Raw genomic sequence first — 15,958 nt, forward strand, 5'->3', positions numbered from 1 at the left:
ATTACCCACAACTTCTCTTCCTGTCCTTTGATATATACATAAGATACATTCCTTGGTCTGTGGGTCACCCCCTTAAAATGTCCATCAAATGTCCTGTGAGTTATTTGGTCCATGCCTTGGGCTCCATGTATTACATGTTGCTCAGGAGAGGCAGCGTGTTGTGGGTGCCAAAGCCAGCTCAGGTTGGTCACTACTGCACTTGCCTGGTTTCTTGTGAGGCTTGTCTTCCCTTGTTTCATGTTGTTCTTGCTATAGTACTTACTATAGCATGCAACTCAAGTAATGGGCTAAAAAAAGTTTAATCATATATCCATTAAAATCTCCAGCCCTTGTCCCTTTGGTTCAGGCTGTAGAGTTTGATGTTGCAATGGACTCTGCTCCTTGCCTGTGCTCCAGCATGGGTCCTCCATGGGCTGCAGTCCATTCAGGGATGTTCCTGCTCTGTCTGGCATGGGCAGATCCATGGGCCTCAGTCCCTGCTACTGTCAATGAGAGACCATCTGCATCTTTGTCAATTTTTTTTTCAAAAGCTGTAAGTTTTAATTCTTCCATGGACCATCTGTAGAGTGGAAACTTTAAGCCTAGAGTGCAGGCCTATGTTTTAATTGTATTCTTAGACCAGAATAAAACTTGAGACTGTAAGACTGTAGCAAGACTTGGTATCATATCTACTAAGACCAGTCACTAGAGAGGAAATGGCATACTTTTTTGTCATGGGGGAACTTCACAAAACTGACGTTTGGGAACAGTGGACTCTGTTTAAAGTCTTGAAGGAGATTGTCCTCAAAGGTTTAGACATTTTGCTATTTTTTTTGCCCTATCATTCAACATGACTTCTCTGCTTTTTTTTCGTCCTTTCTAGCCTGTCTTATCTTAGTGATGTGTCTTCACAGTCTTTTTTTTTTCTTTCTTTCTTTTCACTTTGTTCCAAATCTGTTTATCCAACCTGTTCCATTCATGCCTCAGATCTTCATCACTACTTCTTTCCATTCACTTCAGTTCTTTTTGCTTACTACTACTACTAGTCATCTTCCTCTCTTCTCCCATTGAAATCCTGCTTTTTTTGTCTCCTGAATTAATCACGCTTTCTTTCTCTGAGTGAAACAGCAAGAGAACTTAAAGCTCAGTCAAAACACCAAGGGAGACTCTCTAGAACAATAATGGACAGGAAAGTTGTTGCATGGAAATTTTTGCTGAATTCCTTCATTTCAAAGATGTGGAACATATTACGTGTGGGGATGAAGACCATGTTTCCTGGTTTAACACACAGGAGCCATAAGTACTAGTAAGGGATGTGGTTAGATACCTGAGGACTCAGCTGTTGTCAAATTTAAATAGATCAGTGGAAAGTATCTGTAAAAATGCAAGCCTTTGAAAGCTACCCAGATTGAGCAGTGTTTTTCATAAGAACTTCAGTGGAAATATTGTAACCTTTTCTGCCAAATTTCAAGTCCTCATTTCTGAAAATGTTAAAAATTTGAAGTTCTCTGTGAAAAGACAGTGTTAAGGAAGAAGAAAAAAAAAATTATAGGTAGAATGGTGGGTGGGTGTCTGTCTGTGTGTGGGGGTCTGTGTGTATTCCCTAGTCTTATTTTGGAAAAAGGCTGAACTCTTTTTCTTTTCTGAAGACTTAAAAAGCAGGAAAAGTGTGAAACCTGAAATAGGTTTTGTTAGTTAAACAGCCACCATGAAAGATCTTAGCTGCATAACTTAGTTTGGAGTAATAAGCAATTAGAAACAAGGTCTTGGGTTGTTGGATGCTTCAAGTTAGTTACAAGGAGCACCACTAGTTCTGCCTCCTCTTCATACAGGATGAAATCAGAAGGTATGTAGTATAAGACATGATTTTTGGGAAGGATCCCACTAAATGTTCAAGATGCGGTTAAGTATGTGGTTTATAAAAATTTGCATTTGACAGATTTTCTTTTGGGGCTGATGAACTGAAATACTTTTAAAATTTTATTTTTACAGCTGGAAATATCTGTGAATATACCGGATGTGCAGGTGGCTGCTGATGTTGAAAGTCTTTCTCATGCATCTGTCCAGCCAGTGGTGCAGAAGGAGGAAAAGGTAAGCACCTCAACAACTGTAAGAATGTCCTTTTTTGTTTGTTTGGGGTTTTTGTTTGTTCGTTTCATAGTACATACAAAACTATGTGGGCAGTGTCTGTTTGCCATTTCTGCTTGTAACAGTATAGCTTAATAGATTCTTACCCGTCCCACATATATATGAGGGACACAGCTGTGGCAAAACTATGTAAGTAAATATTGTCAGCCTTTAAAATACCCTTTCAAAGGCAGGGTAACCTTTGGGCAGAGACTTTACCCGTAAGCATTAAATTAAAATTGTGGACTCGTTTTATATAGAACTTTGATATTGTTTTTCTTTTTATTTAAGGAAACAACCATACATGAAAACCCAGAGGTGGACAAAGGTAGATACGAAACAATCTTGTTCATATCTTTCCCGTTAACTTGCTACTAATATGTAGTTATTCTTGCTGGAAGTTTGGAGGTTTATGTATCTTATAAAAAAGCCTGCTAATGAGGTACTGGACGTTTATGTTTTGGAGAAGATTTAAACCATTTTCTTTCTTACTGTTCTCTATCAGGTAGGGGGAACAAGCATTGCAAGATTCTGTTTCCCAGGGTCAGAATGTGCCCTTTGTGTGTCCTGTCTATCACTTTCCTATGTTGTGGTTAGTTGTACTGGGAGAAGAGGAAGCTTTGCAAGTGCTTACTTGGCAGCTTGCTTGATGTGTGGCTGAGTGATGCAAAGATTCATAGGGCAGATTCATAGCTTGGTCATCTCTACGGTCTCCAACTTTAACATTCTAAACTGGCAAAATAGCATGTGTGACAGACTGTGATCCCAGTCTTCCAGAAGCAGATATTCTTTCCATGTGAGATATCTTACCAACTGTTATGGATCTATTAATGTTTAGAGTAGCTTTCACTTTTAAATACATTCTCAATACATATTCCTAGGAAGCACTGGAAACGAGTGGGCTACTGTCTTAGTTGAAGGAGGGGAAGCCTACTTTGTTCTTTCAATTTATTTCATTACAATAGCTTTGAAGGATGGAAATGTTTTGTCTGATATGACCAGCTAGTGACAGGCAAAGGGATGTATTCTGGGTAGAGATTAGGAATTGGGAGTCTAAACTGGGATATGGATCAACACTATAGGTTGTGGATTTCTGTGATTAAACTGTTACCTCTTTCTTTTCCATTTGTGGTGGGTTGACCTTGGCCAGCTGAGAGATGCCCACCCAGCTGCTCACCCACTCCTCCCCAACAGGCTGAGGGGAGAAAATAAAAAGGAAAAGGTCCTGGGTTGAGATAGAGATAAGGAGATCACCTACCAAAACAGACTCAACTTGGGGAAAACTAATTTAATCTATTGCCAAATAAAATAGAGTAGGATGGTGAGAAACAAAGACAAAAACTAAACCACCTTCCCCTCCCCACCTTCTTAGGCTCAACTTCACACCTTCATTTCCCACTCCTCTGCCTCCTCTCCCTAAGCAGCTCAGGGGGACAGGGAATGGGGGTTGCAGTCAGTTCCTAATACTTCATCTCTGCTGCTTCTTCCTCATCATGCTCTTCCCCTGCTCCAGTGGGGAGTCCTTCCCATGGGATACAGTCCTTCACAAACTGCTCCAGCGTGGGGTCTTTCCTGTGTGGTACAGTCCTTCAGGATAAGTCTGCTCCACTGCGGGTCCTCTACAGGGTGCAATTTCTTCAGGGAATATCTACTTTTCCTCCATAGGTTACAGGGGAATCTCTGCTCCCACACATGGAGTACCTCCTCCTGCTCGTTCCTTACCAACCTTGGTGTTTTCAGGGTTGTTTCTGATAGTTTTCCCCTCACTCTTCACTGCTGTGCAACATTTTCCTCTTTCGTAAATATGTTTCCCAAAGGTGCCACCATCTTGGCTGACAGGCTCACCTGTGTCCTGCGGGGGTCAGTTGGAACCAGCTGTGTCCAGGGCAGCCCTCTCTGCTGCCAACACCTTGCTGCCTGTACCCAGTACACCATTAAATGGAATAATGTTGCTGCTCAGTGTTTTTACAATAGTTTGAATTTAGCGGATGAGAATCACTGTCTGTCTGCAACCATCGTGATCCACGAATGGCAACAATTTAAAAAAATACGTCCTTCACTATATTGATGATAGCGTCAAATGCTTTTTGAATAAGGATAATTGGATTTCTGGGTAATGTGCTTGTGACTTAACATCACTTTTAACGACTTTGCAGGAATTAATGATGGAAGTGCTGAAGCTGCCATGACTTTACTTGCAATGGGTGATCCAATGTTCCAGTTAAAAACAAGCAATGAAGGTATGATCTGATTCATGGGACAAAGCCTTGCTTGTACTTTCTGGGTCCACCAAAGGAGGGATGGAGCAGTGGCAGCAAAGCTCTTCCACACACTGCTGCATAGCAGGAGGTCAAGAGTCTTTTATGCTTTTAGTCCTGATGAATTGTAATGCATAGGGAGACTAGGCAATGCAGTTTGGCTGGAAAAAGTAAGGCACCTTACTGGATACTGCTAGCTGTGTCACTGTGCTAGAAAGATGTTTCTTAGACCTGTTTGGGGAAGGATATGTTTGAATTATCTGGTCCCATGAATTGGACAAAAGAAAGGAATCGGGCTTAAATGACCGTAACTATTAGAGGTCTTTTCAGGCCTTTAGCCTGAAGCATAGCTTTTTCCACCTAACTAGCTACAGCCTGAGATTACCTAGCTCTAGTGGAGTTTTTTATATACTTTTATTTGGAATTTATTATCTGCTTTCATTGGTTGAATGTTAGTTTCTGCATTCTTACTATCAAAAGTGTTATCTTAGGACTGCATTCACCTGGGATTTGAATTTGCATCTTTGGAGAGTGCAGCCTTTGTTAAATGAGGTTTGAAGTTGAACACCTGTAAAACAGCTTTATGTACATGCCAAACATGAGTCTTAAATTATGCTTTTCTACTCTGTTCTTTTAATCAGAATGGACACATATGTTACCTGCTCAAGATGAGTTGGAAATGGCCAATAGCCTTGTAACCCACACCTACTCCAAACAAAACAGAAGTCCTAGTCAGTATTTACTTTCTTCAGACACTGCTACCAAGGAGCTGGTCCCTTCTGAGGATGGAAACAACATTGATGTAGAGGATCAAAGGACTGGCACAAGAATAGGTGTCGAAGAATATTTTGAGAAAAATGCTACAGATACCAGGTTAAATTAATTACTACTTCATTTTCTTTAGGGAGAGAGATCCTCTGACACTGGTTACTTTTGCTAGGTTCTTTCTGCCATTTTTATTGAATTGCAAGCAGTCTTGCTTTAGCACAGGTTTCTCAGTTTATGTAATTTGGTACGTAATCTGGAAACCCCCTCTTGTCTCTTTCTTATGACTTTTATGAGATGTTGGTGTATAATTTGGGGGATGTAAAACTTGTTCTTCACTCCTGAAGTTAAGTTTACTCTGGTGAGGGAGAAAAGAATATTCAAACTTAGTTTGGATCACTGTTAATTACCAAGCTCATTTTTCCAAAGTACTTTACAGCTAGTCAGGCCAAGGAAATTGCTTAAGTGTCATTGCTGCTGTGGGATGTAGATCAAAGACTTAGAGCAAACGGATGGCAAGGAACCAGTTGATCTTCTATCATTATGGTTTTTAATGCTTCATGGTTTTTAATTTTGTTCAAGCATTTGTGAATGTTGAAACAGCTTGATGGAACACCTTTTCAGAAAAAATCTGCTGGTGATCATGTTGTATTATTTGAAGGACTATTTTAACTTGTTGATTGCTTGAACAAACTATCAGATTGTACTCCAGAAAAATTATAATCAAAGATACTTTAAGTCCAGCAGTTCTTTTATTACATTGTTAACCAGAACTTACTACCATGTGATCAGTGTTAGATTTCTGATCTTCTCATGTTTTTTAAATATTTCAATTTTTCATTTTTTTCTGTAGGTAGGGAACATCCTAGTTTGCAGTATACCTGCCTGTTCTGATTCCCAGATGATTTTTGGTTTTTGTTCTGCCAAATAGTCTTCTGTCTCCTCTCCCAGCTCCAGCCTGTATTTCAGATCTTCATTGTCTCATCTATTCCATCTCTATTATCTCTGCACAGTGATCTTTGCTGGAAATACTAATTTCATCTCACAACTAACTGTCAAAAATCAAGTACTATATTGATGGCATTTTTTCCTATTTACTTGCAGTGATAGCTCTTTACCTGCGGTGAATAGTGTGAGATTGACAAGAGGTGGACTCCTGAAGCCTGAACCAGACTTTGGAGTATTGAGGTCCAATGAAAACGTAACTCAGAAGTCACTTAATACAAATGTATTTGTGGAAGAACTAGAGCAAGTGCAAAGTGGTAAGCATGTTTCTTATCCTAGGTTTCTGAAAATGGTTTCTTCTGATGGATTCACATCTCTTTATGAAATGAAACTAATCTGAACATAGTCTTCACTTTCTGTTCATGTTCACAGGTGGTGCATCACCACTGTAATGTAGGGCATCCATTTATGGTATAGTCTTACACATGAGTATACCTTTCAATATAAAATTAAATGAAATCTGAATAGCAGTTTTTCTGTGCAGGTCTTAAATTACCTGGAAAGCCTTTAAATTACTGGACTGCCGATTACAGAAATGCAGTACAATACAGTGTACTTTTTTCTAGTATTACTGTTTTTCCCTTCTATTAAATCCAGAAGGCGAGATATACTGTTTTGGTATTCTTAAAGTAATTACAAAAAAAGGTGGTCTTCAGACTCTTAATTATCTTCCTATCACTGGCAAAATGCACAACACGCCAAAGGCAAGGTGAGATATGTGTATATGTCTCATTTATATAAGACACGTGTACATATACAGCAAAATTGTTAATAATTTTGTAGTGTGTTTATATGTACACATCTACATATATACACATTTCAATATACAAAAGCTTATGTGTAAAAAATAATGTGCATATATATACACACATGCACACACACAAAAAACTGTTTTAATTTTTACTCTTACATACCCTAGAGTCTACAACCCTGAGAGGTACTGCAGAAATGCAGAAGGTAGAACTAGAACAGGTCAGACCAACTGCAGATGATTCCTCAGTTCTTCATGATTTTGCAACTAGAAGTGTGGAACTTACCAAGCAAGTAGACAAAACTGAGAGGTAGGAAGAATCATCAGTTAATATTAACTTTATTCCTAAAGTCTCTTAAAATATGCAGCTGAAATGCACGTGTAGCATGCGTCTGTGATAGAAACAGTGTGGTTACCAATATTGTGCATGCTTATGCATGTTAAGTGTACAGTTTAGACTTATTTTTAAGGCTTTTCTCTCTTGCATGTTGTCCTACAGCTTTTGGAGGTAAAATATTAACCTATGTTTGCTGTTTCGGAACTTAGTACTCACTTTGCTGCTTAATTGTCTCCTATGAAACTGTGTCTGAAAGGAAGTGCTAAGAAGTTGATCAGTTTGGAAATGTTAATGAGCTTGTATGGCTTCTTGCTTTGTCATGCTTTTAGTAGTAAAGTCTCAATTAGTGGTGTTAGGGAGGCTTTTTCTTGAAATACTTAATGTAGACTTATTCAAAGATTATGCATTTTGCTTAGTAGAAAGATGTAGTTTTTAAACAGGTGACCTGTTTCCTGTAACTACATAAGCTTCAGATTAAAAAATTATACAGAATTTACCCCATGTGCACGATATCTTCAGTTGGTTTCAAATTAACTAGATTAACTATATACTTTGCAGAACAGAGATGAGAGATGCTTGTGGAAATTCAGGAGATTTAAGACCTGTAACTGCATCACCAAAACCTGAAAAATGTCACCTTGTACTAGAGGATCATCCAAATCAAAGTTCTGTGGATGGACTTCCTGAGCAAAATCCTTGTCCCCCTGAACACAATATATGCACAATCAACTTTACTCAGGTAAAGAACTTAATTTAATTACAGTCTAGAATTGCCCAGTTTCTGAAATTCTGTAAAGGAGGAGGTTTTCAGTGCAAATGTACTCACCCATTTTAAAGACCTGGTACTTCAGCTGGTGAATGAAACTTTCTTTTTTTGCAAAGGCATAACCAATCTTAATCTTTCAGACAAACTTAATCTTTGCAAGCCTCAGTTTATAGCATTTCAGCAATAAGTGATCAATATATTAGCAAAACTTTGAGCAATTTCTTTGAAGAGTTTTGATAGAAGTTACCTACGATTTCATTCAGTCTGACCTCTTACTGTTACATTTGTTTAAATTAAAATTAAGTTAAAATGTCACTGTTGGACGCAGCATTTTCATTTTCACCTTCATTTGCTTTGCTTAGAACAAAGTTCATCCTTTGCTATACTCTTTCCCATTTATTTCAAAACTCAATGAAGAGTTTTACATGCGTATTATCATGGACAAACAGTATGTCTTTTACATCCATTTCTATGCAGTGGTTTGTGTATCCCTGTTCCAGTATAAACAAGAAGTATCTTATTTCTTCATGAGAGAAAGGTTCATTCTCAGTACCCTCAGGTTTTCTAGTGTTGCCTGAGATCACTGTACATATAGTTACAGTGGAACAGCTGATGGGTAGTAGCTTGTTTTCCCAGTACAACCTGTTGATGTGTCAAGGCTGATCTCTTGTTAGAACAAGGTACAAGAATGATTTGGGTCTTACAGGATTGGCAGAGAGTGTGAGAAGAGGCAACCTGCAGTGGAGTATTCCTGGTTTTAGCAAAGGTACATGCCATAAAAGGGAAAGGATAGATCAGTTGCAGAGCTTGGTGTTTTTCTTTGGCACTCAGTGGTTTTGTAATGGTTGGGGGAATTTGTGTTCTTAGTGTCACTGAGCAATTTATTATGTGAGTCATCTCTGACAGAGGTGTGCTGTAGGAAATATAAATTTATTTTGACAAACAATCAATACAGACAATGAGCTGCATATGAATTTTATATTGCCCAAGTGTTTCTGGTCCTTGTCAGGCTAATATCCTTCAACCTAGAAGAGCTAGAAGTAAAAGCTGACAAAATGCAATTATAATGATGTCATTAGATTTTTTTTTTTTTTGGCTCTTCAGCGTTTGACATGCTTTGTTTCTTTCCTGTTTGCTAGAGTTATTTCTCAGATTTATTAACTTGTTATTAACTTGTTTATTAACTTTCAAATGTGTTATTTCTAGAAGGAAGCTTGTGCTCAGGATGCTCGACAACAATGTGTAAGCAGCACAGAAGAGACTTCAGGTATAACGTGCTAATATTCTAAGTTAGTAAAAGCCCACACTTGTGTATCTTGCAGTTACACAAAGATGAATAAAAAAAATTTAAAATGTTTTCATTGACATGAATTATCAGTCTATTTCATTAATAAAAATAATGACCCACAGCACTGTGCCATTCCCCTCCCTAGCCTCTTATCATCATTTCATTAACACAAACTAGACTTGGGAGCTTTTTGAATGGCACTTCATTAAGTTTAAATATCAGTGGAAGGGAAGCTTCTTGCTCTCTCCACCCTGCTGTGAGCTCTTGCTGCTTACCTTGTGCTAGGTTTAGCAGTTGTTAGAGCCTTTTATGAGTCTCTGACTCACTTATCCATCAAAAATTGAATGTGACAGAGGGAGAGAACCTGTGTAGTTTTCCACTGCTTAGTGAACTATAGTGGCTCATGAAGTTGTCGAGTGAATACCAGTGTCAAGAGTTGTGTGAGTAGGAGGGCTGGACTGTGCAAGTGTGGAGCAGAGGAGAAAGGAGAAGAGGGGAAGAAAAAAGAAGAAAACAACCAGACTTCCCTCTGTAGCTGTAGTGAGTCAGCAGATTAACTCCTAAGTGATTAGATGTGATGAAAGGTATGAAGGTGATGGCTGCTTTTCCCTAAACCTAATTGGAATGGAGCTGGTTTGGAACAAATACTTGTCTAAGGTATGCAAAAATCACTGTGTCAGAAGCCCAGAATACTTACTTTACATGAAAGCTGTGGTCCAAAGTTGTAACTCCTGAGCATGTGAAAAAGATAGGGCTAATACTTTTTCTTGGACATCTGTTGTTACGCCTGTGTTATTGCAAGGATCTTGGGATGGCGCATCTTAAATCATTTTTAATTGGATAAAGAACCAAAGTGAATTGAGGTTGGAATAACAGCAGCTTTATATCATCAGGAATGAGAGCTGTCTTAAGTAATGGAGCAGCACTGCTGTTTTCCATCTTTTGAAAACTTTACAAATGTTCTCTCCTTAAATTCATTCTAATGGATGGCAGTTGGCAGTTATCTGTTAATGTCCATCTGTTGATTAAATTATTTATATTTTTCATTTATTAAATTCAAGACTATACTTCTTGGGTCCTCTTCTGCATGTCCGCAGTGAGGGGAAAAAAATCCTTGTGTTTACCAGCAAAACAGCAGACTCCTGCCATTTAAAGAAGTAACTCTTAATACCTGACAGTTGCAATTAAAGAGAGAGGGCCATTTGACCACCGTTACACAAGTTTAATTAAACTGTGAATTGTTCTTTAATGCTAGAACACCCATTTTAAAAGTTCCATCCCTACCAGGCATTTTTAATATTCTTCATTCTGAATGGTAATCAGGACTCCACTGCAATGAATAGGCTCCAGGGGGTGAAGATGCATATCTTATCTAGGAAGAAAGGAAGCATACTGTCTCAAGAATATCCCCAGTGTTTTTTTCCATGGAGAAATGAGTGCCTAAAAAATTGAATTACTCAAGGTAGGGAGGGCATGAAGAGAACAGTGTAATTTCAAACTTGAATAATAGATTTTTGTTATTTCTTTATTTCCCTGAAAAAATTATCATAGTGAATGATGATCATAGATGTCCAGAGGAGGAACAGACATTCATTTTAACATTGGTGGAAATCCCAGCTGACTCAAAAGAGTTTGATGCATCTGCTTTGCTGGAACAAACTTCAGAACCATTACTACCAGCCCCAATACTTATCAGCCCAATACATGCAAGTGAAACAAGTGTGACTGAAGTGAAGAGGTAATTTTTTTTTTTTTATTTTATTTTTTTTTTTTAGCAAAGTGAAACCCTTTTTAGGAACCTTGTGCATTACAGATTAGAACTTCTCAAAAGAAGAAATGCAAGAGGAAATAATTTTGGCAGACTGGTCAGAGAATTAAGAAAGGGAAAAGGGCTCTAATCAGATTTGAGAAAGATCTCATCGGTGGTTTAAAGTTACTGTTAGTTAGCTGGGATTTTCGTGTGAACCTTAATTCTGATTTATCCTTTAGAGCAAGTCTTCCTTTTTAGTAGAAGTCATTTGTCCAGCCTGAGTCTATTCTGCCATGGATACTTAGAATGAAAAGTAATTGAAATGAAAAATCTAAGCATGTTTGCATTTTTACAGTAATTTAACAGTTTTGTAAAGTAGCTGTTTATTAATTGCTCTTCCAAATTTTTAGTGTAGATGGTCTTCTGGAGAACATGATAAACAGTCAACATAAATTCAGATATCATTCTCTTGAGTTTGTGCCATGTTCAAAAGGCAGAAGAGCTGAAAAAGCAAGCAAATTAATTACTCAACAGAATAATAATTGGCTTGCAGTACTGCAGTACAAAGGGTTTGAGTTTCTTTTACAAGGAGTACTCCTCAATACAATGTAACAAAATTGTTGTTTCAACATTACAGTTGAACTAATTCTCGTGGTCAGTTTGGGAGGAAAAAACCCAACATCAAAGGAAAAAGACCATTCTGAAGAATAGGAAGTGTTGCAAAGTTGTTAAAAAAGTATTACCATATTAACGTAAGTCCTCAGATCATAACTAGAGGTGTGATGCAATTCCACATCATTATGGAGGACCTTGCCCTGTGACATCAGATGTTAATGTCATTCCCTAGTTATTGAAAGGATAGGTCTTTGAGTGAATTTTGGCTACACGATGTAAGAATTCTAATTCCTGTGGAACTACTGATGATAGACAGAATTGCTGACGGGCAGAGTTAGGGTACATCTTCTGTCTCACTGTCCCTTACTTCTTTACCCTATTTCCCTCGTGTCTGCTGCTTCCCTAGATGTCTTGCTGTCTTTTGAGGTCATGCCTGGTGGGGGGTGGTGGAAGGCTGTGGGGGCATGGGGATGAAGATTCAACTGTGCATATAAATAATATTGTATTTTAGGATTTTCTAGGGCAGTTAATCAGTTGTCAAATTTTCACATTTTATGAAAATATCAAATGGAGTTCAAATAGAACAGCTTCTAAAGTAACTAGATCCAATTATGACTAGAAAACCTCAATCTTCTAACTCAAGATAGCGCAGCAAAATGTTTCTTGGTAATATGTAGCACATTTGAAGTTAATATTGACATTAAGCAAGAAAGAGTATCACTGTAGATCCATGTGTAATTTCCATACAGAAATGTTATACAAGGTAAACTTTGGCTTCTTGTACAGTCACAATAATGACTTTATGTATAAACAGCATTGGATCCATGACAACTACAGCTGATGAATTTGCTGCACCTTCAAACAGCAGTATGGAAACGAAACAACTAGAGAGTGCATCAGCAGGGCCCATTCCAAATTTATGGACAACTCAAAAAAGGTCAGCTGCTGAGCTTGAAGCGAATGATTTTCCTCCTGCCAAGAAAACTCTGTCTACTGTTGCAGTGGAAGGTAACTTGGAAACTGCTTATAAGGTAAGGTGGTAATTTGGTAAGTGAGTCTTTATGCATAGTGTAGATGCATAACACACAGTAGATCATTTTAATTATGTTTAAGCAGGTGACATCGTTAAACAATAAAAATGTACTGCCTGTACAACTGAAAAGGAAGATCAACACCCATAGATTGCTTTTTATTTTGAACTTTACAACAGTTTTTGGGCTGTTGATTTAGTTTTAATTTTTTGGAGAATCTGTAGGCTCTCCATTTTTTTTATTAGGCTTCCTAGTAGGCAGACTGGCAATATGTTGTACTTGGTTCATTCACCGCAGCTTTTCCTACAATGACATTGTAGGAGGGGAAACTCTGGATGTATATTGGATGACTGGCAGACTGGCTAGGTTCACTGAACAATGTTATGATTCCTTATGGTGTCTGTTACATGAAGAAGGTGGTAGATACATTCCTACCGTTTTTCAACATAGCGAACAAGCTGCAAATAAAAACTGGCCAGCATGTTTTCAGCTCTGTGCTTTTAGAATATGCCAAAGCTTGTGGCAGTGACTACTGCTGACTTTTGTGAGTAGGCTAAGATTGTGTAGTGTGTCTGGGTGAGGGAATGGGTGATAATTCCCCACATGATTCAGAGAGCTTTTCTAGGAAGGACTGGATGACAGTCCTCTTCCTTCTTTGACTTCTCATCTTGACATACTTGTCTTGAGTCATTTGTCATAAGAACACCTTGAAAAGCCAGCTCAGGAAATGAGTTAAGTGATGAATGATACTGTACTGAAGATGTCGTCTTCTGTATCACTCCTGTTCTTAGAACTGTACATGTGTGATAGGACTTCATCAACTTTTATTCTCTCTTCTATATTGAAAGAAGTAGAGAAATAACTTCTTTTTTTTTTTCTTTTTTAAATACAGGGTTATTCAATTAAATCCACAAATGCTCCAATGATAGTTTCTGGTAGGTAAACTTAAACTCAAAACAAAGTATAATAAAATTTTCCCAGTAATACCCTACTACCACCATTCCGTGTTTCCTGCTATAAACTAGGTGTGTTGGATTACATAACTGGCTGTTAATTTAATAATGGTTCTAAAAACATTTCTGTAGCTAGTCTAAACTTCAGAGGATTTTTTGGACCTTTGAATCTTCTCTTAAGCAAATATTTCTACCTGTTGGAGAGCGCTAATAACCAAACATATTAGCTGGTATTTTAACCATGCTATGCCAAAATAATTTATTTTTATTTTATGTTGTATTTGTCTTTTAAAAAAATATATGCACAATGTAATTGTTTGAAAGCTTAATCTGCCTTTGAAGAATTAGAGGGAAAGCAGAATTGCTGACAATGCAGTCTTCAGTGATCTGAGCCTGTGAAGGGTTTGGAGAACTATTTTTTGGCCCTGAAAAAGACATTAAAGGGAAATTGTGGAAGCTTAAACAGCTAGATGACTTGGCTAAGTTCTGTGGTGTGCTGTAAAGGAGGGGGGAGGGGTTATGCTGTAAAACCACGCTTCTACTAGCTTTTCGAGCTTTCCCCCATAACACCTGTAAGATCTTACAGACTTCAACAGTAGACTGTGAACTTTTAATTCTTAGTGGTGACTTAAAAAAAGAAAATGACAAAAAAAAAGAAAAAAAATTACTCTTGTAATGGTGCAAGCCATCTTAACATCACACATGTCTTTTGGGCTGTTGTGTTATCACTGAAGTCCTTGAATGACTGTCAACTCTTTCTACAGGGAATCCTTTTCAAAGAACAGAGGCTTCAGCAAAGGAAAAAGTACTTACCTCTGTGTTAGTGTCTGAGTCTATGTCACCACCAGCTGAGAGAAGCCAGCTTGAGACTTTGGAGAACTTAGGGAAAGCACCACTTGAGAATTCAGCATCCAAACGGGAAGAGGAGGTGATGTCCAGATTAACCTCTAACAGAAAAGCAGAAATAAGTGGACAAGGAAAGCAGGGGGATGTGCATGAATCTGGACAGTTGGAACATACTGGAAGCCTAGCATCATCTTCAAAAACTCCATTACTCAGGTATTTATACAATAACATTTTGTCAGCCTTTTCTGTAAAAAAGACCTTGTTTCTGTATTGACGGTTTTATATCCTTTTCCCACTTAGTATTACAAGAAGGGCAGTACCATTGTTTGACCTACATGGCTAAGAGTTACAGTATCTATCCTCTTCAGCAAATTAGAAAGGATCAAACTGTCTGCTTTGAAATTTGAATTACTTTATTCATTAAATGAGCAGATTGACTAAGGGACACTAGTGACCTATGGTGTGTCTATTTAGACACTGACAGATGCCTCTTGTGAGGCAAACATCCGTTGGCTATGGTACGGATTTACGATAATTATTGTTTTCCTCAGCTCAGTCTGTGATATTTACACCCATCCACTTGTTTTGATTTTTATCCTTCTGCCAGTAAGATTTGTTACTGGTGTAGTACTCAGCACCCTGCATTTTTAGGACTAACTTAAGATGTGTCACTTCCCCAAAGGAGTTTCAATCTTGAAAGGTCAGAGGATATTCCTCTTATCTATCCATCTAACTGTGGGGTTTTTTTTTAATATACCTTTCTATAATGTTCTAAGTGTTTGAGTTCCTGCTTTCTATTGCTTTTGCACTCACTGATTTTGATTGTGGTGCTCCACTGGTCTCTTCTGATCCTGTTGTTTATTCTTTCATTATGCTTGTGTGAGTACTAAAACTGGTTATTTGTACCTGGGACATCCACAGCAATTGGGTAGTAATGCATTAACATCAGAATCCTTGCCTTAAAGTTTACTTTCTAAATTGCAAATTCTTAACAACATGAAAAGTATATACTCTCTGTACCTCCCTCATCACTGTGACTTCTGTAAGTTCACTGGTACTAGGTATGATGCTGTTAATAGGCTGAAACCCTGCAGCAAATAGTCTTCTTTCTGGTGTTCAAGAGAGTCTGCTGTGGCCCTGTCCTTGGGAATCAGGTTTCTGTTTCTGTTGATTACATGAAGGATGCTCTCTTCAGTTTGTTCTTTAGGAGTATGTCTCCATTCCTCTTGGAATCTCTTTCTGAAGATCTGGTAGCTTGTTACAGGCTCCGGTTTAGTAGCAAATAGTAGGTTCCTGTTCTCAGGGTTGGAGATTGTCAAGAGTCTCTGTAACTCTTAGAAAAACTCTTGTGCCAGAATATTCAGTAATACAAAAACCTGTCTCAGAATGACTTTCTGGGTGTTTTTCTTGGAATTTTCATAGATCTCAGAGGTGCGTATTTGTTTCCTTTGTAATGAATTGGACTCCTGTAATACTGTTTATCTTCC

The 15,958-nt window shown here is 38.0% G+C and overlaps 1 protein-coding gene across 6 annotated transcripts in view; it reads left to right on the forward strand.

The window, feature by feature from the left end:
• BDP1 (BDP1 general transcription factor IIIB subunit) overlaps positions 1 to 15,958 on the forward strand; it is a 53,381-nt gene that overhangs the window by 34,408 nt on the left and 3,015 nt on the right. For 4 of the 6 annotated variants that reach the window (XM_075725957.1, XM_075725959.1, XM_075725960.1 and 1 more), the window contains 12 exons: positions 1,972 to 2,070; positions 2,398 to 2,434; positions 4,263 to 4,346; positions 5,006 to 5,237; positions 6,234 to 6,391; positions 7,054 to 7,195; positions 7,781 to 7,961; positions 9,195 to 9,255; positions 10,828 to 11,014; positions 12,456 to 12,672; positions 13,565 to 13,607; positions 14,390 to 14,684. In XM_075725957.1, the coding sequence (XP_075582072.1) occupies positions 1,972 to 2,070; positions 2,398 to 2,434; positions 4,263 to 4,346; positions 5,006 to 5,237; positions 6,234 to 6,391; positions 7,054 to 7,195; positions 7,781 to 7,961; positions 9,195 to 9,255; positions 10,828 to 11,014; positions 12,456 to 12,672; positions 13,565 to 13,607; positions 14,390 to 14,684 (1,736 nt within the window). Of the gene's footprint in view, positions 1 to 1,971; positions 2,071 to 2,397; positions 2,435 to 4,262; positions 4,347 to 5,005; positions 5,238 to 6,233; positions 6,392 to 7,053; positions 7,196 to 7,780; positions 7,962 to 9,194; positions 9,256 to 10,827; positions 11,015 to 11,663; positions 11,773 to 12,455; positions 12,673 to 13,564; positions 13,608 to 14,389; positions 14,685 to 15,958 lie in introns of those variants that run through there. The other 2 variants (XM_075725961.1, XM_075725963.1) reach the window with 2 other exon arrangements.

Source organism: Pelecanus crispus, chromosome Z (genome assembly GCF_030463565.1).
Source record: "Pelecanus crispus isolate bPelCri1 chromosome Z, bPelCri1.pri, whole genome shotgun sequence".
NCBI classification, from domain to species: Eukaryota; Metazoa; Chordata; class Aves; order Pelecaniformes; family Pelecanidae; genus Pelecanus; species Pelecanus crispus.